At 42.4% G+C, this 20,438-nt stretch overlaps 2 protein-coding genes across 3 annotated transcripts; one reads left to right on the plus strand and one right to left on the minus strand.

Annotated features, from left to right (window-relative positions):
• Positions 1-30: 30 nt before the first annotated feature.
• Positions 31-7,973, minus strand: CLDND1 (claudin domain containing 1). Of its 2 annotated transcripts, none has more exons than XM_058018933.1 (6): positions 7,919-7,973; positions 7,361-7,538; positions 3,232-3,526; positions 1,913-2,020; positions 1,381-1,518; positions 31-1,289 (listed from the first exon to the last, which is right to left on the minus strand). In XM_058018933.1, exons 3-6 carry the CDS (start codon positions 3,518-3,520, stop codon positions 1,069-1,071), a joined length of 756 nt encoding a protein of 251 aa, XP_057874916.1. In that variant the 5' UTR covers positions 3,521-3,526; positions 7,361-7,538; positions 7,919-7,973; the 3' UTR covers positions 31-1,068. The 2 variants fall into 2 exon arrangements, with proteins under 2 accessions (XP_057874916.1, XP_057874915.1); XM_058018932.1 differs by lacking the exon at positions 7,919-7,973 and adding an exon at positions 7,674-7,722.
• Positions 7,974-15,324: 7,351 nt separating this feature from the next.
• On the plus strand, positions 15,325-16,425 carry GPR15 (G protein-coupled receptor 15). Its single transcript, XM_058018497.1, has one exon. The coding sequence runs from the start codon at positions 15,325-15,327 to the stop codon at positions 16,423-16,425; it is 1,101 nt and encodes a 366-aa protein (XP_057874480.1).
• Positions 16,426-20,438: the final 4,013 nt, after the last annotated feature.

The raw sequence follows: 20,438 nt of genomic DNA on the forward strand, positions 1-20,438 counted from the left end.
CCTCACCCTCCCATCAGATTCATGCAATGCTGAAAATTTCTGAGTCTTTATTATTACTATTATTATTTAATTTAAACAAGAGGGGAAAAGAGCAGCACCTTTTAAAAAACCCTGTTGTGTGCTATACAGGATAAACAGGCGAGGTTTAAGAAAAGTTAAGTTTATATATGTACATATACACACATACACTAAACCAAATTAAAACCAAAAATCTAGTGAGGAGGTCATTTTCAACAAGAGAGAAGAAAGCCTTATTCCACATCAAGCAAAAGCACCACAAATTAAGATTAGAGTGCACAATCACATGTAGTGCAGATACCAAACTAGCCTGGGTCCTGGAAGCAGTGGAGCTACAGCAGGACAGAGCTCCATGAGGGCCATCTAATCCCACTCCTGGGCAGAAGTAAGTCCAGAGTGTGCCTTCAGAAGGGTGTGCTGTACAGGCAGTGCCCCAGCTGCCTGCTCTGCCTCCAGCAGTTTTGGCAGATGCCACAAAATGCAGCAAACTAGTGATAACAGGCGATCCAGAGCCCAGCTACAGACTAATTCAGCTACAGTATTTCCATAACAGAGGTTTCTGAATTCCCTCATGTCTCTTGGGTGCTCCCTGTAGATACTGCCTGCTTCAGTCACACAGCAGACAGCTCCTGATTATGTATTATTTGCGCACTGAGGTTCCCATTCTTTCGTACCTGCACCTTCTCTTGTCTCTCTTCCACCCCACAACACACAACACCACTTCTATTTCCTCCAGGCTGACAGGGTAATAAAATTAGGAAGGGGCATGTACATCTAACTAAGGGGAACTGTTAAGAACCAAAGGTAGCTTAAAAAATAATCACAATTCTTAAAAAAACCCAATTAAAAAACCTGTTCAAGTTCTGCAGACTTCTGGCAGGCTTTGGTCATTTAGCCCAGAGGTCTTTGTCTTCAGGGCCTGCAGGCTAAATTGTCTTGACTGGCAAGAAGCATGCAGTACATGATAAAATTCTGACTGAAAGAAAAAAGTAGTAAGGGCTGGGGGAGAAGTGGTTCTAATACAGAAAGCCCAGACTGCACCAGCAGCCCTTAAGCCACACGGTAGGCTTTCAGGAGGGTGAATTCCTTCCTGTTGGTGCGAGCTGCCCAGATGAAAAGAGCAGCTGCCATGAACTGCAAAGGTGCTGACACACAGGCGAGGCAGAAGGACCAGCCGAATTCACCCTTCACATCCTCGGGCAGAGGCAGCTTCCTATGGAGCAGCTCAATCCCAGCCACATAGCATCCAACGAGGCCCAGTGTGCACAGCCCTGGGGAGGCAAGCAGCAAAGCACAGTGAGCTCACCCACGGAGCTCCAGGGCTACTCCTGAGCTTCTGGAGGAGGATGGCAGGACACTTACCTGCTAGCAAATGCAGGACTCCAGTGGCAATGGCTGGGTAAAGGCTGCGACAGGCACAGGCACAGAGCCCAATCAGAGCCCCAAAGCACATGAGGCCAATGCTGACAAAGGGCAGGAGAAACTGCAACCGCCAGAGATCTGCATGGGAACAAAACACACCAGTCACCTCTGCTGAAAATGGGCTGGAAAAAGATCTTCTCCCACCATCTTAACATTCCCTTCTAAGCTGCTGTTTCTGCTTCATCAGACATTCTACATTCTACATAGTCAAAAAGGACCAAAGATTCCATTGAAACAGAAAGAACCTAATTTGTTAATTCACAAATCCCTGTACTGCCTTCATAGGCAAAACCCTTGCTAACACATCTATGTCTTCCTTTTAAACTTTGACCTACTGCCTGTGCACCTGTAAAAAACAATAAATGGTGAGCAAGACCAAGAGAGACAGAATCTTTCCTCACTAGTGACTGAATTTAAGAAACAACTTTTTTTAATTCTACTTGTTTATCTACTACAAGTGAAAGACACTTACAAGTCCGATTCAAATCCGTGCCACTGTTGTGATTTCCAGGCTCTATGTACTTTTCTGCAAACTGATCAGAGAGGGAGAAACTGATGCAGTTTGTAGTCATATCAGTTTCTAGGGGTGGAAAAAAAGAAAAAGCTGCCATTAGGTGTCTCCCCTCAACCCTCCTTCCCCGCTTTCAAATCCTCCTTTCCCAATAATTTGAGCTAGGAAGCTCCTCAGAGTTCCATTTGTAAAAAAAAATTACCTCTCCAAACAGATCTGTACATGTTTTCCTATGATGTAGTTGGCACAATGTGTCTGTTATGAGGTACTACACTAAGGGATAAGCATTCTTACATGCAGAATCTTCAAGCTTCCATGGATTATCCACAGATAATTGTGCCATGTGTAACATACTGGCAAAGTAATGTGGTGGCATATGATGCTGAACTATGTTGTCACATAGTCTTGAGCTCAGGGTCCCTTAACTAAGGTCTGCTTATCTCCACATGCAGGATGTGGTCTCATACTAACAGTTAAATCAAAAATGGGACAGAAAGGCCTATTTAAAGGACATGAAGGATTTGCTTCTTTACACTAAGTTTCTACCTCAGATTTTACTTTGAGAATACTATTGATCAGAACTGATTTAATTGTCTTCCAAAATAAGTATTTGCATGAGAGAGGGAAAAAAAAAGTATTTCATGCATGTTTTTTTCTCCACAAAATGTAGTTAAAGTACGTCTTTAAGAAGATTCAAAATGAAGGAGTTCACATGTACAGCAAGCACTCAAAATTAACTTTGAAGCAATTAAAATAATTGTTTGCCACACATTTTATCCCCCAATGACTTGAAAAAATAATACAAATATTTCACTCTATATCCATTCAAGGATTCCAAGTGTGCTGATGTAAAGGTGGGATATTTGTGATGTGAAACAAGTGAATGACTAGCTAAAAGGAATGAGCACCTCCTTGATAAAGTAGTGTCTTTATTCCATTGCTAGACCCCAGGATCTATCCTAAAAAGACAGTAACTGGTAGAGCAACTATAAAGGTATCCCCAACTGGACAGCTGAGACAAAATAAAAATCAAGCTCGTAAGACTAAATTTAGATCAAGTATCATGTGTCAAACCCAGAAACTGCAGCACTGACAGCCACAGACCATTTTGCCCTTTGCTTCTTTAAAAATCTGGACTGTCTTTATTAAAAACCCAACCAACCAAAACAAAAGCTAGAAATAAGCCTTCTGGAGGAACAAAGTGGCATGAGTCTGTTCTGAGAAAGTTAGCACACAGCACCCCAGGGAAGCCAGGGAAGTGATAACTGCTCTGGAGATACCTGGTGGGCTGTACCAGTGAGAGTTTTTGGGTACAGTGATGCACCTCCGCCACAATCCAACCGTGCCGTTGCACCGGAAGAGCGCATCCGTGTACGTCTTCTCATCTGCATCTTTGCTGACAAACTCCTCCCAGATGCTCCTCCCAGCCTCACTAACGTTCTCGGCTGGGGACTGGGTGTGGTACTCGTACCAGAAGTCAGTGCCGATGGAGGCGGCCATGTAGATGGTGGAGATGAGGCTGAGCACGCAGGCGATCACCAGCGCTGTGGCAAACCGGTTATCCATCATGGCGCCCTGGCCGGGGACACAGGGACAAGTGAGCAACGCTACAGTGTTATCCCAGCAGCGCCATACTCATCAGCCCCTGCTGCACGGTCCCCTCAGGATATGCAGGCCTTCCTTTTCCTACCTGCTGGAACCAAAGGAACACGGAGTGCTGGCCAGCATCCACTGGATCTGCCCGTTCCAAGTAGGGATGATATCCTGGAGAGCGTGCTCTCCCAGCCACGCTGCACTGGCTGCCCGCCCTACCAACTCATCCCCAAAGCAGATGACACAGCTCGCTGCCATTTGTGATCCTGATTGTAGGGAACGTCAGAGACTCCCTCCACAACACCCAGGAAGAAGACTTAGCTTTCCTTAAGAGATTACCAAGAGTAGACGTTATTTTTATCCTGCCACCACATACGGCTTTCACAGCTTGTGTTTACAGCAAAGATAAGAACCACAGGCATGCCGAAAAAGCCCTTCCAGGCTGCTCACAAAGGGCAGCCATGCCAAGGTGCTGGAATGCCTTTAGGGAAGAGAGAAATGTATCTAGGCACTAGAGACAGAACATGAAGGAAGCACTGGAAGACAGGCTTGGAAACAATGGTAAATGCTGCAATAATGCTACAATATATACCGTGGTATTTTTGAAGACCTAGAACAACACAGGGGGGTGCCCTGTTTCATGGGAACAATGGGACAAAACTGAAAGGCCTTCATATGTTCCCACAAGGCCTCTGCTCTGTGTCCCTCTCTTAGGATCCTCTGTGGGGTCGTGCTCCCAAATGGCATAGATTCAGGGTCAAAGGAGGCATGGGGAAAACACAAATATCACACATGCTTATGACAACACCATAATTTTAATGAGTAAAAATGTTTTGTGGCTGCAATGCACCAAAGGACTCCTCTCAGATGCCAGTTGTTCTCATGTGCTTTCTGTGCTTGATTAAATTTATGGATTACTATGAATCAGGCTTGAGGCACTTGACAGGAAAAAAAATTGAAACTAGCTCAGCAGCTAGAGGTAGGCTGTGGTAGGAGCTACTATCTAATCAGCTTGTCTCTTGCTTGTCTCCTCCCTTCTCCCACACACTTTGATCAAAATATTTTGCTCTACTTTCTTTCAACTAAAGAAACCGCAACTGGAAACAGTAATGACTTAAAGCTCAACATTCACAAGAAAAAACAGTGAAGGGCCTCAAGTCAGACTTGTCAGTAAGAAATTATGAACTAAGAAACAAACTGCAAATTAAAGAAGGGAATTTCAAAGGCATCAATGTTTGCTGTTAACAGCACCATTCTTATTTCTTTTCCTCTCCATCTGCTCCTCTATTTGTCTGGAACTGGCTTGCAAGGAGGTGAAATTATGTGTTCCCATATCATTTCCTGTGCTTCATTTCCATATTAAATGAGCCACACTCTCTGCAATATCCATCCTTGAACTGCATCCTTAGCAATGAGAAGGAATAGAACTGATTTGTGGTGAACTAACAAAAAACATCCATTTAAAATACTGCAAAGTTTGCATACCACAACTTACTTAAATAATAATCTACAAACTTTTATAAGATAATAGAAATATTGAGAGGGAGAACACATCATATCCAGTTTTATTTATGTGGAAAACATAGAATCAAGCCCAGACTTGGAAGCAAATTCTCTGTGCAGTATTTAATCCCTGGTTATGTATTTCCACTCTCTTTCTCTTTCCCAGTGACTTGCTCCAGGCACACAGGATATGGGATAGGGAGAGCAAGCTGTTGTATAGATCTGACCTCACCATTCAGCCCCACTGAGTCAACTGAGGGATCCCTGCCCCTTCACACACTGCCCCCGAAGCAAACAGAGCAAGTGGCACCTGCAGGGCTAAAGCTGCTGCCCAGCTGAGCTCAGAGCTGAGCAGATCACTCTCTGAGCAAGCAGCAGAACAGGCTGCTGAGCAGGCTGGTCTGGATCTTCCACTATACTGCAATCACATTTACTGCAAGAGGAACTCTCTGCAACACTCCTTTCTTTAGGAAGGGTTCTCTCTGGGTGGAAGGATCACAAGAACTCACAAGCTCCATCCTCAGAGTAGTGTCTGGTGACAAGGAATGTAATCAGGGCCACTGATCTGTTGTCACTACCTTTCAATATAAATGCTGACAATGACAAAGCCCTATCAAATTTATACCTAAGACAGAGAAAGAAAAGAACTGGCCCAAAAGTCTTACTTTCAGCTAAATATCCCTGCTGCCACATACAGAGCGCTGCTGCTGGCATTATCCCTGCCAGATCACCATTAAAAAACAACCACATGCTGGACCAGCCTTCTGTGAGCTGATGTGCTGGGAACACGGCAGAGCTGATGTCAGCTGGTAACCAAGAACAGTTCATAAGTGAAATACTTCAAAATGAAGGCTTAATCACCAAACAGCAAATTAAAGCTTTGCCCTGTGTTCATTATCCACTTGGTAAATGGGAGATGGCGTTCTAGTGACACTCAGTTCTTGTAATGTTACTGCAGGCATTGGTAGAGAACAGCCAAGGGGGCTACAGACCCCAAAATCTAGCGAGTGGCTTTGTGTGGCCTTTGTCCCAAAATTACTTTCAGTATGGACAGGACAGTGACAAGCAAGGTAAGAGTGGGCCCACAATTCCTTACAACAAAGGTCCCCTCAGTGCTTCTGCCAAACACTTCAAATGCTTAGATAAAAGATGAAGAACTCCACAACACTTCATGCAAAGCTTGAACCAGTTTTTCCTGTCAGTGGAGAAGACTTGACTACTCTGCCCATCCACTGTGCATATCCATTGTATCTTCATCTACAGGAAACAAGCTCTGCCTTAAATGAGGTGTCCTTTAAAAGAGAAAACCATCCTGCCAGCCCCAAGCTGAGCTCAAAGGAAGCAGTGAGCACAGTCAGTAAGAAATAGTGACCAGAGAAGACCATGAAGAAACACACTGCCTGTTTATGGGATTAATGCCACGCTTTGCAAAAGATTCTGTGCAGAACAATGTGTAGGAGGTGCTTTAGAATAAACTTACTTATGAAAAAAATAACATTTCTATTACCAAAGATTACACTAATTATAAAGACATAAAGATTGATAATAAATAAAAATGCTTTTTATCCACAGGCTGTCAACAAGAACCTTCATTGTTTTAAGAGGTATGTTCATATAGCTCTGACAGCATGTTTTTGCCTAGCAGAAGATGCTATTTTAGACAAATTACAGCTGAAACTAAGCTATGCAACGAATTTAAGATAACACTAGGTAGTTGTAAACAGGCAAAAGTGCTTAATGAGATACTGCAATTATATTAATTTTTTACAAGAAATGAGACACATAAAAATTTTTACATTTTAAGAAAATTTTTGAAAAAAGCTCAAAAAAGTGAAGGTAAAGGCCAAACTGGAAGCAATACTCAAGAGAATGACTAAATTGCATGCAGTTCAAAGAAGGGAAAAACAAAGGAGACAAGTCAGTAGAGTTGGGGAAGAAAAAACAGAGAACAGAACAAAAACAAGTATTCTGGCAAAAAATCAACTCTAAGACTGAAGACTGGACAGTCTTTGTAAGAAGTTACTGTACCATGGCAGAAGGGAATACAAAAACATGCATATTTTTATCTTGTTGCTGCGGTCACTCCTTTCAGCCAACAGTGGGTCACCACATTTAAGAAACTCCTTTTACGTGACATCGCAAAAGAGTCCCTGGTGCATTCGCTGGCATTCTCTCAGGAAACATGCCAGCAATCAGAAAGGGATTAGAAGGCCTGAAAGAGGGGGCAAATATGGGGAGAGGGCTGGAAACAACACCAAGCTGGATCAGGGAAACAAAACGTTAGGAAAGCTTGCTACCAAATACTTTTTTTACCTTCAGAGATGCTCAGAGTCCCTCAGGACACACAGCTCCGATGATTCCAGGTCTCTTCAGATGCACAGCGTTGTTTGTGTCCTGTGGCCAACGGAGAGCATGAAACGCAAACTTCCCTTTTGCCCTGACTCTTCCATTCATTCAGCTTCTTCCACACCACCAGTTCATAACAAGTGACCTACAAGCAAAGAGCAAACGGAATGGCTGGACATCATCATCATTTTACTCTTAAATTACTTCACAAACATCTCCCAGTGCTATCATTAACGAAAAAAAGAAAAAAAATAAAGCTAAGATGGAGAGGGGAAATTACTTGAAGAGCTCTCAGGCCAAGAGCACCCGTCCCGCAGGATCAGCCCAGTACCGGGCCGGGCCGGGCGGGCATCCCCACGGAGCGCCACCGCCCCCGGGGGTCTCGGGCCTCCCAGGCGGCAGCCCCGCGCGGGGGGCAGCAGCTGTGGACCGACAGCAAACCCCAGGGGAACGGCCCGAACCCTCAGCCCCATCTCCCGTCTCCGCCCAACATCCCCTCACCGCCCGGCCCGGCCCGGCACCCACCGCCCATCGCCGCCGCCGCCGCCGCCTCGCACCCGGCCCGGCCCCGCTTCCGCCCGCCGCGCCCGCCCGCGCGGGGCACGCTGGGCGATGTAGTTCTGCCGCCCTCTTCTGGAGGCGCTGGCCTCAGCAGCCCTGGGCAGCCCTTCCCCATGGCTCCTCGTCCTTTCCGATGGCTCCTCGTCCTTCCCCGTGGCTCCTCGTCCTTCCCCGTGGCTCCTCACCCTTCCCGATGGCTCCTGGTGCTTCCCGATGGCTCCTCGTCCTTCCCCGTGGCTCCTCGCCCTTCCCCATGGCTCCTCGCCCGTCCTGTGGGGAAATTCTTGCTCGTGGCCAGCCTGAACCTCCCCGGCTCTGTGTCCTCCCCTCCTGTCGCTGTTTACCTGGGAGAAGAGGCTGATCCCCACCTGGCTGCACCCTCCTTTCTAGTTCTTTCTGTTTCTCTTGATTGCTTGTAAAAACTGGTGATATGACATCCTGGCTGAATGACTCGAGAAAACACCAAGTAAAGGGGGGAAAAATCGGGAAAAATTGCAAAAATTGGCAACACTGGCTCCATGCCCCAAGGTGGCCGTTTCCTTCCACCCTGATGCACAAAGCCGTGGAAATGACCAGAGATTCTTAGAAGTGGTTAACAACTTCCATGGCTGAGAGACCAGCCCACCCAGTCTTGGTTTTACAAAACTCCAAACAAGGAAATATTCAGAAAAAAACCCCAGAAACATTGAGGCTTTCACACCTCTGAGGAGTTCTGGGGAACTATCCCGTCCAACTCCTCCACCAAACAGCCAGGGAGCATTGTTGCAGCCAGGTTAGCAACTACAATGCAAAGGTGAAAGCAGTCACAGAAGAAACTTCTTGGGTTTGATGCAACATTAATTTTTAATTTAAAAAAAAAACAGAAATTACATTTGATTTAAGAAATTTCTGTCTATATGCCCCACTTTCTGGAACATGAAGCTGTCTCACCACCACCTCATAATGTAGCTGTCTACAAAGGCATATTTTGGGTCTGTCTGGGATTAATCCTGGACTCTAAATACTTGACATATTTATCAGTGACTTGGAAGAAAGCAGAGTATTGCTGATAAACCTCACAGATGACACGAGGGAAGGGTAAATAATGACATGGAGAAGATACTGGGACAGGGTGACCTGATCGTGTTGCGGCTGGGGCAAGCAAATATGCATTTCAATAAGGTCATTGATGAGCTCATTAATTTAAAAGCAAAGACTGGAGTCTATACTTACCTGACCTGAGATTTTATCCTGGGAAACGAAAAATGAAAAGGAAAAATGTTGGTGAAGTACCAACTGCCAAGAAGTGGCCCTCCCACAAAAAACCCCAACTTTCCTGTAACCTCAGATGTACAAACTGAGAAATCACAAGGAGGAAAGATGTGGTATCACATCTAGAATTGCTGCTGACTCTGAAATAGCACATCTAGTTTTGATACGTTGACAAAATAGAGATAAACCTGAAAAGGGATATGAAAATCACTGAGCAATTAGAAAATCTCTCTCAATGAAATATATCACCAAGGTCAGCCAATTTTATTTACTGGAGTTTATTTAAGGAACTAAGTTACTGAACTAAGGACTTGCAAGACTATAAAATATGTGTAGTAGCAATAGGGAAGAAAAAAAACAGGAACTTCTTTCTGTATACCTGGAAAAGCTATCACAGCTTGAAGCCAGAAAACATTAAAAGAAAAAAAATTCAACAAAACCCCTGTGTATTCTAAGCCATGGTAAAAGCAGAGTCTGAACCATTTACTGTAAAGTGCAGTGAATTATCTAACACTGGCACATCTTCAGTTTTTCTCCTAAAAGATCTAATTTCGTAAAAATGAAAATCAATTCTGAAAAACTTTGCAGCCACTGCTACTTGCATTATTAAATTAGGCTACAGTGACCTCTTCTTTTTCTTAATCTGCCCTGATCAATGTGAAATGTGCAGCTGCTCAAAAGCATCCAGAGCGAAGAGATGCATTTTCATTTTATTTACTTATAATCAAATACTCTCTACAGACTTTGCCTGGATGGTTTTTTTGCTGGAAAAATACCCTTCTATATCTAAGAGTAAGCCAGTAAAAACATTACAAGTGAATGCACGGGGTCATTCCTTGCAGCAACTATCTTTTTTCTTTTTTCTCTTCCTTTCACACCTCCTCAATGTGCCTCAGCAGAACTGCTGGCTGATCTGTTTAGTTACAGAACAGCATCAGTTGGGAAGGTTTTAAAAGTAAAAGTTTGCTTAATTTACAAGCACAAAGGGAATAATACTGAGGGCTATAGGATAAATGCCTTTCTTGCTTTTTGCAAAAGTACCTGTGCTAGCAGACCTGGATCACAAGCGTTACTCACTTCTCAGGCACTGACAGAGAGGTTAACATCAGAGTGCTGCAAACAGAACAAACAAAACCAAAACCCCACTATGTTGTAAAAATAATTAAATTGTTTAGTACAAAATGTCTGTAATTTTAGTTCTCACAATCTAAGGAAATAAGTAAACATTTGTAGGAGGTGGCACTGTCTGTATTAAATGAAGCTGACATAGGATGAAAAAAGAACAAAACCCTCTTCATATATCATATTCACACCAGGGGTTATTGATTCAGATCTGAAAAGGCATTCAAAAGTCTCTGCCTGTTTTTTCCAAAACTATGAGTCAACTTACAAGAGCCACCTCCCACAAGAAATATTCTTTTGGCAATAATAAAAATAGTTTTAGGTACCGTCTATGAGCATTTTACACAGCCTGAGTGAGCAGAAAATCCTCTGATTCCCCTCAGACCTCTCTATGCAGTTTGCCTGGTTTTATTTCTGCCTTCTTTATTTTCTTTTTGTGGCACAGGACACAGTAGTATAATTTTCACAGACAAAAAGCCTTCTAGATGTACTTCTCCCAAATACCATGAATAGCACTGGGGCATTATAATGATACTCATCCTCTATGTCAGTGGTCTCCACATCTTTTTGTCATGTACCTTGTCAGTAAAATCTTTTTGAGCAGGCACTCCTAATAATGTAAATATTTTTTAAAGTATACACATGTACTACCACACCAATATATAATGTACATTATAAAACAACAAAAAAATAAATTAAAAAAGGATGAGATAAATGGCAAGAAACAATAATTAATATTTAAAAAATAAGTGTACAAAAATATTTTATTCCTGCACTGCATTTTCTAGACCGCTGCTCTCAGCACAAAACTATTTCAGTCTATCCTGATGCATTGCCCTCAGTGGCCACAATTTTACCTAAATAGGTTCCACCCTTTCCTATTTGTTGAGGGATGAAACTTCCATTGGTTAGCCTTCATGTGGTTGCCTCTGACCATGCCTTTAACTAGTCATAGCATAATAGGACAGTTTCAGCCAATTTAGTGTAGGCTTTTTGATTTTTTCTTTTTTTAATTAAGTCTGTTTCTTACATGGTTTTTAAGTAAAATCATTCAGAAACGACTACACTTTATTTTACAGCCAAATGAACCTCTGTCCTTCTCAGCATTTATCACTATTAATAATTTACAGATATGCAGCTTATTTTATCTAGATGACTGTGCTTATATAAAAGTCAATGTACAAGCTGGAATAAAATGACATTTAAATTACCAGTAAAACAGAGGGTGTAAAACAACAACAGCAACAAAAGAACAAAAAATAAACAACCAAATAAACCAAATCCACACCTTGCTACTTGAAATGCTTCAACTGCAGAAATTTCTAAAGGGGGGTGGTGTATGTAAAAAAGAAAATCAGCAACACTGCCTACTTCCTGTGAAGATATTTTCCCCACAAATTATATGACTTCTTACCACAATACACGTATCACAGGCAGTGCAGAACCATGAACAAAGACACGAAAGCTTTTCCCTTGCTGCTGTTGGAAATACTTCCGCATTCCTATGAGGAAGATTTGAGGAATGATGCAAACTCTGACCTGGCAGATCTCACAGGTGCATTTGAGAGAGGCAGAACCGTCAGAGAAACACACAGCCAAAGGCAGATCTGGCCAAATGCAGGGCCACCATCAATACCTGCTCTGAATGTCTGGTTACAAAAGTTAAGTTGGTTCTCAGGTTCAAAAGTACTCAGAACCCAGAAGCTTCATTTTTTTTTTTTTTTCAGATCTGCATCAAGGGCTGGACAAGATGGGTATCTCCGAGAATTTTCAGGAGGGGAGAGTGTTTACATGTATCTGGTGAATCCTGGGAGGAGGAAAATGCTGTGGGAATACTGGAGTAGGATGAGGAGAGGATGGAGTCTGTCCTCCCGAACTTTCTGGAATATCTATACAGGGGTGTTAGGAGAGGAATTTCCATGTACTCAGTATTTTTGATAGCTTGGCTCTGTCTCAGGAAAGAGAGATGTGGGAAGAGTAAGACCCTACATGATGCCCTAAGTGAATCCCTATCACATAAAAACACCCCAGACTACGGACAAATATGCCTGCTGCTGCTCCACTCAGATAATTACACATCACTTTATTATTCATAAGAATGCTTTAGATTATCTTCACAACTCTTCTGCCCAGATAAGGAAGTGTCACATGTGGAATATGGCAACATGCAGTGACATCCCTACGTCTGCTTAGAGCATTCAAGAAATACACAGCAAATTCAGTACAGAAGAGTTGGTCCCTGTTGGAAAAGGCTTACTATTTAATTTTTTATTTTAGTGAGTAAGGCTATTAATCTAAAGGGAGACAACAAAGTAAGAAACAAACACAGGAATACACATATATAAAAGTATCTTTATGATGCCTTTAAGCTTCTTTAAGTTATTAATTTTTTTGTTTGCGATGAGATAGAGAGGGAAGGAGTGAATTTCAAGGAGTATAAAGTAGTGTGCAATGGAGGGAAGAGAAGTTTGTGTCTGACTTCTAAAGCATGTAAGCTGTTATATTCTAACTGCAGAGTAAAACAAGACGGAGATCCACCTTTGCAAGAGAGGCAGAACAAGTGTAGAATTGACTGTAGGGTTCAGCTGGTCTCCTGCCCTAGTACTAATAGAAAGAGAATGCCTCTATTTCCCAGTGCTTCTTGGAAAAAAAAAAAAAAACCAAAACAAACCAAACTAAAACACATTCCTTGGAGCAGCAATAAGCAAAGATCACACAAAATTCACCTCTGCACTGAATTCATCAACCATTGTTTTTTGTAAAGTGTAAGCTACTTGGGCACTTTTACACAAGTCTTGGCTGAAAACTCTTTGTACTTTTCAGATGGTGAGAGGATGATTTTTAGCATGTGTTTTCTTGCAGGTTTACACTTGATGTCACTTGCATGAAAATTGCAATGTCCTCAATGCAACCTGATTTTTAGAATTTTAGGAGTTTGGTTCTGTGCTTCCTTCTGCCAGCTTTGCCAGGGAAGAAATAAGCTGGCACACAAATCCATTCTGTAACTGACCACTGACAAGTCTCTCATAAAGAAAAAGACTTGCAGCAACAGTACCTACTCACTGTAATCACTACAGAAGAGACCTTTACATTTCACTAAAAATAAGAATTGTATTTCAGGCAATCAGGTGCAGGAGGTTACTTCTAGAATAACAACAAGGCCTTTTACAAATCTATGGAGTTTTTTTTACTCTGAACAGAGTCACTGCCTCTTGCTTAGAAGAGAATATAATGATTTTTAGGGTGAATGCTTACAACCCACTTTGACATAGCAGGAAGATGATTTTTAGCCTGTTATTCATTAAGTGTTCACATTTACTTCTGAGGCATACAAATAGTCTTAGCTGGGGTGTTTTTATACACCTTGAGCCTTTTTCAGAGTTTGTGATGGCTGAATTACACTCACTAACTTAATGCTTACACATTCCATGAAATTAGTCAGCTGGAGTCCACTAGTGCTCTACAGTTAGGAAGGCAGTTGTGTATCAGTGAGTACTTATTAGATATCAACATATCACATGAGCCAGTGCGCACCTAAATTCTCTTCCATCCAGCAGCCAGTCGTTTTACAGCAGCTTCTGCTTTTCCAGGTGCCTGGAAGTCTACCAGGAACCTGCTGCACAGGGAGGTATAACCTGAGCACTGGGAGAGTGAATCTGAGTGCATCCAGAGCGCTCTGGAAGGACTAGCTCGCTGTGCACGCAATTTGGAATTGTTTTTTGCATGTGGAGACACAAACTGATGCAATCTGTCTGCCCAGGGATGGAGCACGCAGCAGGAGGCAATTTCTTCAAAGCCTTGAGAACCCTGGAGGCCTGCCTGGTCTGTGAATGTACTGGTGGAAGGGAGAGGAAGGAGAAAATTAGTTTATTTTTAGAAGAGAGGAGGGATGATGAAGACCAATAGTGCAGATTTCAAATTAGTATGCACTGACAAAGGTGTAATGAATTCAGTAGTTTTAAAAATGAGAATTTCGGTTTGATTTATGAGACGCTGAAAGGGCTGTCTGTAAGGTAAGCCACAGCTGGAGCAATACTGATACTGCACATGAAAGATGAAGGAAATCAGAGCTCGGTAAGACAAGTGAGTGCTGTTTATGAGAACAGCTCAGGAGTCACGCAGGCTGTGCAGCCAGAAGGAGAAGGAACAAACCACTGCTCTAGAGTCCGGGACTGTGGCTGATGAGGAAGCCTGTGTGGGGGATGGGAGCATCAAGTTTCAATGTGCAATATATATAGAAGAATATACAACAATTTGGAACATTATTTTCAAAGTTTTTAATACATTCCTTAAGTTGGGTGTGGAAAGTCCAGGCATAGGGGAATTGGCAGGGCTGCAGGGCAGGAGCGGGGCACTGGCAGGGCAGCCAAGAACCTGGGACTGATAAAGAACAACCAGCTACAGGGCAGAATGGATATAGGAGTTTTAAATGTTTTTCCCTATATATATTCATATGAGTGAATTGCTTTCAAACAGAAAGCAACAATCATAAAGAGTCGAATAAAGTAAAAACCTCCAAGCCTCAGGAAAGTCAGACTTGCCCTGACAAGCAATTTATACAAAATGTTTTGAATATAGACAAAGGTTGGGGCACCTGAATTCACTGTTCTTGGGTTTCTTATAAGCTGGTACAATCTCAAATTTCTTCAAACTACCAATATACTTTCCTAAAAACCAAAAAGTTCAGAATCTCAAAAAATACCTTTCCTCCACCTGAAAGAAAAGCAAAACCTGAAGCTGAAAAACACAAAAGGAAGACAGAATCAGTAAAGCTATACCTGATTTTAAAAAAAGCCACAATGCATTTATTCTGAAGGCAGGGTTTTGACTCATCAGATACTCTCATTCGTCGGTTAAAAGCATACAAATTATCTTCCCACAAAAACCGCTTTTCTCCTCCTCCCGGCTCTCCCCCTCCTACCTGCTCACTGATATAATATTTTTAAAGATCTGGAAGGGATCGGTAGGGGAGGCTCAGAGCCTCTTTCAGAGAGAGGATGAGGACAGCTGGGCCAGAAATGGAACTCACCTCGCTGTCATCCATGCCTACTGTCACCTTCAACTATGACTACTACTACGATGACCAGTGCCAGTACCAGCACCTCCAACACTTGTCTACTTTCCTGCCTGTCCTTTATAGTGCCGTGTTCCTGGTGGGCATTGTTGGCAACTCAATCCTGATAGCATCCTTGATCTTCAAGCGGCGGGTCCGGAGGCTGATTGACATCTTTATCATCAACCTCGCTACATCTGACTTCATCTTCCTCATCACACTGCCTTTGTGGGTGGACATGGAGGTGTCGGGTGAGAGCTGGAGGGTAGGATCTTTCCTCTGCAAAGCTAGTTCCTATGTCATCTCAGTCAACATGTACTGCAGCATCCTGCTCCTCACCTGCATGAGTGCTGACCGGTACCTGGCTATCATGCACCCCTCTGTCGCACGACGGATCAGGACAAGATCCTATTTCGGAGCACTCTGCATCTCTGTCTGGGTATTATCCTGCTGCTTAGGGGTGCCAACCCTTTTGTCCAGAGAACTGAAGACGCAGTATGGAAAGACTTACTGTACAGACAAAGACGTGACAGAAGTCAAACAGATCATGTCACTGACGCTTTTAATCCTGGCCTTCTTCTTCCCACTGTTTAGTATCTTAACCTTTTACTGCTCCATCACCAAGAGACTCTGTGTGCACTATCAGAAGGCTGGGAAACGTGATAAGAAACTGAGAAAATCCATCAAGATTGTCTTCATTGTAGTGGCAGCTTTTGTTGTCTCCTGGGTCCCTTACAACCTTTTCAAGCTTATGGCCATCCTTTTGCGACTCCTAAACCAGCCCGACTGTTTTTCTGGCACGGTTGCCCACCTGGGCATGAAGGTGAGCAGCCCTTTTGCTTTTGCCAATAGCTGTGCCAACCCTTTCATTTATTTTTTCTTTGACAACTACATCCGCAGAGCCATGCTCCAGTGCCTGTGCCCATGGGTGAAAATGAGCAGCAACAGCTCTGATACCCTGGACAGCCACCTGAGCCATTCCCTATCCAATTTTGTGGCAGGGGAGTACGCCGCCAGGAAGAGGAAGCGCTCTGTGTCCCTCTGACTGCGGGCTGGGACTGCGGAGGAAGGGACTTCTTCCCCCAAAGATAGCAGGAAAAGAAAAGGAGAAACAAGCAACAGAGACAGGTGCAAGTGTAATGCAACCAGTGCTTCAGGTGGGAGGGATGTTGCTTCCTTTTAAATGCAGGTAGATGGAAACCTTAACTACAGAATTACTTCACAAGGATTGCTGTGACAATGCATGGTGTGAATGTGAAACCTTCATACCAAGGAATAGGTGCAAATGCTTATGCTGGAACCCCAGTACAAGTGCTACAAACTACAGAAAAGAACCATATGATTCAGTCAGGGCCTCTCCAAGACAAGCTTTGAACTTATGCATATACAGGTTTTTATTCCGTGCAACAAAAGCAACCCCGGTGTTTCTTTCTTGTTCCTAGTTTGCCCACAAGTAGTGCGCGATGTCCTCAAACCAACATGATCAATTTTGGGTTTTTGGAGGTTTTTTGAACTTAAAAATCAAATATTTTAATGAATTTGTGTTTTACCAGTTCTCGTAACTCGAGTTTTGTGCATTTTAATTCTCAGCTTCTTATTACAGCATTAAATCTTTAGTTTTAATAGTAATAATGAGTGCTTAACCCCTTGGATTTCAGAAAAAAACAGAACTTGAAGGCAGAGAGACCAGGAGACAAGCAAAACCTTACACTTAACCTTTCTCTTAAAGAAAACAAGACCAACAAAAGCACACTTGTGCTTTTTAAGACGTTTTGAGGACCCAACACAATTTCTGATTTCTTGGGTTAGAACTAAAGTGTCACTGCCTTCTATAAAGGAGTGAGTTCTAGAGTGAAAGGTTACACACATGCAAACCTGCTTAAAGGCTTCAAAGGGAGGACAGCTATGTCAGCTAACACAGCTCATGAAAAAACTATCTGGACAGTAAAGGAAAAAAACCCTGGAGACTGGACAACGGAAGTGCCATCCCTCTGATGTAACTGCAGCATGTGTACATTCACTATGGCTTCTCACACCTTTGTATTTTCTAAATGACTGTAAATGGGAATGACTCTTCTGAGTGTTACAAATAAATCCTGGTATTTGCATTTTGCATTGAACCTTGTTGAACAGTTGAGCTGTTTAATGTCTGCAGAGAAACAAGAGCAGACCTCGCGCAAGGGCAGCGCAAACCTGGAAACCTGCACATCTGCACATCCTGCCCAGCTCCCCAGCCAGTTCCACACTGTAGCACTGGCTAGAAGAGCAGGTGGAGAGCTGGCTCGGGGGAGGCAGAAGTGTCTTTCAGCAATTGCTGGTGGCGGAGTGCTCTCTGGCACACAGTGGGATACTAAAACAAGGGTATCATTGAGACACACAAGCTTTTTGCTCTCCCCTCCCTTCACTGCATGTGTTTGTTTCCTCCCTCACTACCTCTTCTAAAAGATTTTGGTTTTTTTCCTCCACATGACAGACTTTCCCTCCCACCCCCACCTAACTGCCAAACTCCTTTTTCAGGCTTACAGCTGCATGAAGGGCATCAATTCTTCCTAGACCTGCCACTGTTTGAGAATGAGGCAAGTGTCACTTCCAATTTTAAAGTTCTAAGGTTTCAAATTTATTTGCAGTGACCTTCAGAAACTGCAAATAAAGTGTACAACAAGAGACTTTTTTTTTTTTAGAAAAGTAAGCCTAAGATTTGCCTTTCAACTAAGATACAATTTTTATTATGGAAAAAACCAGTAAGTCAGACTTGTTCATTATTTCCTCAATCCTCACTGAAAGCACTACAATACTTTGGAATATGTCCAATCCACAAGACTTTAAATAATTCTAGTTATAATTCTAGTTAGAGCTGCTGGTTTCTTTCTTTCTTTTTTTTTTTTTTTTTTTGATACTTCAAAACACCAGATCAAATTGGAAAAATTACTGAGGAGCTCCACCAAGATCTCATGCCTAAAGATTTACTTTCTGGAAAATAACAAATATACTTGATAAATATTGTCAGGCTTGAGGAGAATCATGTATAAATGCCACAGCAAATGCTCCACATGAGCAAAGAATTAAAATATATAAGAGGCAACTTGCCAGTTTCTTTCAGTCTTTCACCCAAGTGTGATTTATTTTCTTGTGAACCGCAGGTCATTTGGCACTTTCATGACATGGTAAATATTATTTTCAATTTTTTTTTTTTTTTAAAGAAAAGAAAACCTATACTTGAACAGCTTTACCTCAGGAACTTTTACTATTCCATATTAACACTTATTATTTGTTTGTTGGCATTTACATATCTTAGAATGATACCAAAATTATTGTGAAAGTGTTTAATGTGGTAGACTTGAATAATGTAACAGGATGCCTATTTTATCAATGTTAAAAGAATGGAATAACAGTAAATTGGTTTGCTATGTAAAATGGAAATAGTGTAATTCTGATATGACACTTGCAAAAGACATTGGCAAGCAATTTAGATTGGGCGTTTTTTCCCCCACAACATTTATTATTTTAAAATAAATTCAGTATGACTGCAGCTAATAAATATGGTTTGGCTTTTTGTAATCTAACTTCTGCTTCCATTGTCATGAAGAAGTAGCAAAGCATTACTAGAAAATCTGTCAGTGAGTTGGGATGAAAACACTCATCTGCCCATCCCACAACCCTTTTCATTATTTCAGAGATACTTTTATATTGCCTTAGAATTAAATCAAGACCTTTTGAGGTTTTTAATGAAAACAACTACACCACCAGTCCCACCTCCAGTCTAGAGGTTGGTGCACTTTCTTGAGGTGTGCACAATCGAAGCTGAAGCGCCTTTTCTTCTTGATATAAATCAGGAGCCTGTTAGATACATCTCTTGATCTCCATTTTGGCTTGAATGAATCAGGAATTTTCAGAAATAAAGTATTTCATCTCAACACAAAGAAAAATTATACCCAGACCTGATGCTTGCTTAAATAAGCAAAGAATTTTTGCAACCTTGAGCAGCAGATGTGCTAACACCCACAACTGCTCCACAGCTAAATGGAACTTCGAGTTGCAGAGTACTGAGGAGAAAGTCACACAGAGAATAGCCTCAGACCCAGAACAAGCAGGGCAAACTTGCAGCCTGCAAAACAAGAAAAGTGGTGTAGGCACTGTGTGGACTGACCCTCCACAAATAGTGCAGTGAAGATTGGTTCTTGGAAGCCAAGAGGAAAACTTACACTGACTTAGATGCATCCAGATTTCATCTGCAGCTTCTTGTCCTGGCTCCTTTAGACTGGTGGGAGGAAAAGCCCTCACAGCCTGTCTGTGCCTCAGGTTTCTAACAGGGTGGACTACAAAAAGAATATTTCCTGACTTTGTAATGTTGTTGCAATGATATATTTGTCAACTGCTACACAGGGACAGTAAGGTCGTTGACAAAGGAAGGTTGAGGTTTTCTCCTCAGGTGCTTGCAGGTTATGTTGTACAAAGAGATGTCAGCTCATGGGTGGGGACACTTACACATACTTCTAACAGATAGACTGTTACTATTACTACTGGAATACTAATTTGTTATCCCTGCAGGATCACTTCTATTCTTGAGGTCAGCAGGAACTTGTGAGTAGATCTGCAAACTGATTTGAGCACAAATCATTGCATGTCCTAAAACGTCTAACTGAAACACATGGACTCAATGCTCTTAAAGGTCCTTCCCAATCAAAATGATTCTATGATTCTTCTCTGGATTAAAAGGCTTCACCGAGTTAAGCAGCAAGTGAAGAACAGAAAGCAGACACCCACAATCCTGCAATGGAAAATCCATCACCTCAGGCTATTTACCAAATATGCCAGCATTCTGCATATTGTCAGAGAAAGGGATAAGCTCATGAACAGGAACAAAGAAAGAGCTACGTAAATCCACAACGATGGAAACTGGCAGTGAGTTAAATGGTCTCAGAAGTAATTACAATGCTACCAAATGTCACACACAGAGGTGGCTGGGAGCCCCTAGAAAACCAGAAAGGGCCCATGGCATTTCATCTAACATTTAATACTGTACCACAAAGCCTGCAATTAGTGAACTCTAGCTCTCAA

This window comes from Melospiza georgiana, chromosome 2 (genome assembly GCF_028018845.1).
Source record: "Melospiza georgiana isolate bMelGeo1 chromosome 2, bMelGeo1.pri, whole genome shotgun sequence".
Lineage (NCBI taxonomy): Eukaryota > Metazoa > Chordata > Aves > Passeriformes > Passerellidae > Melospiza > Melospiza georgiana.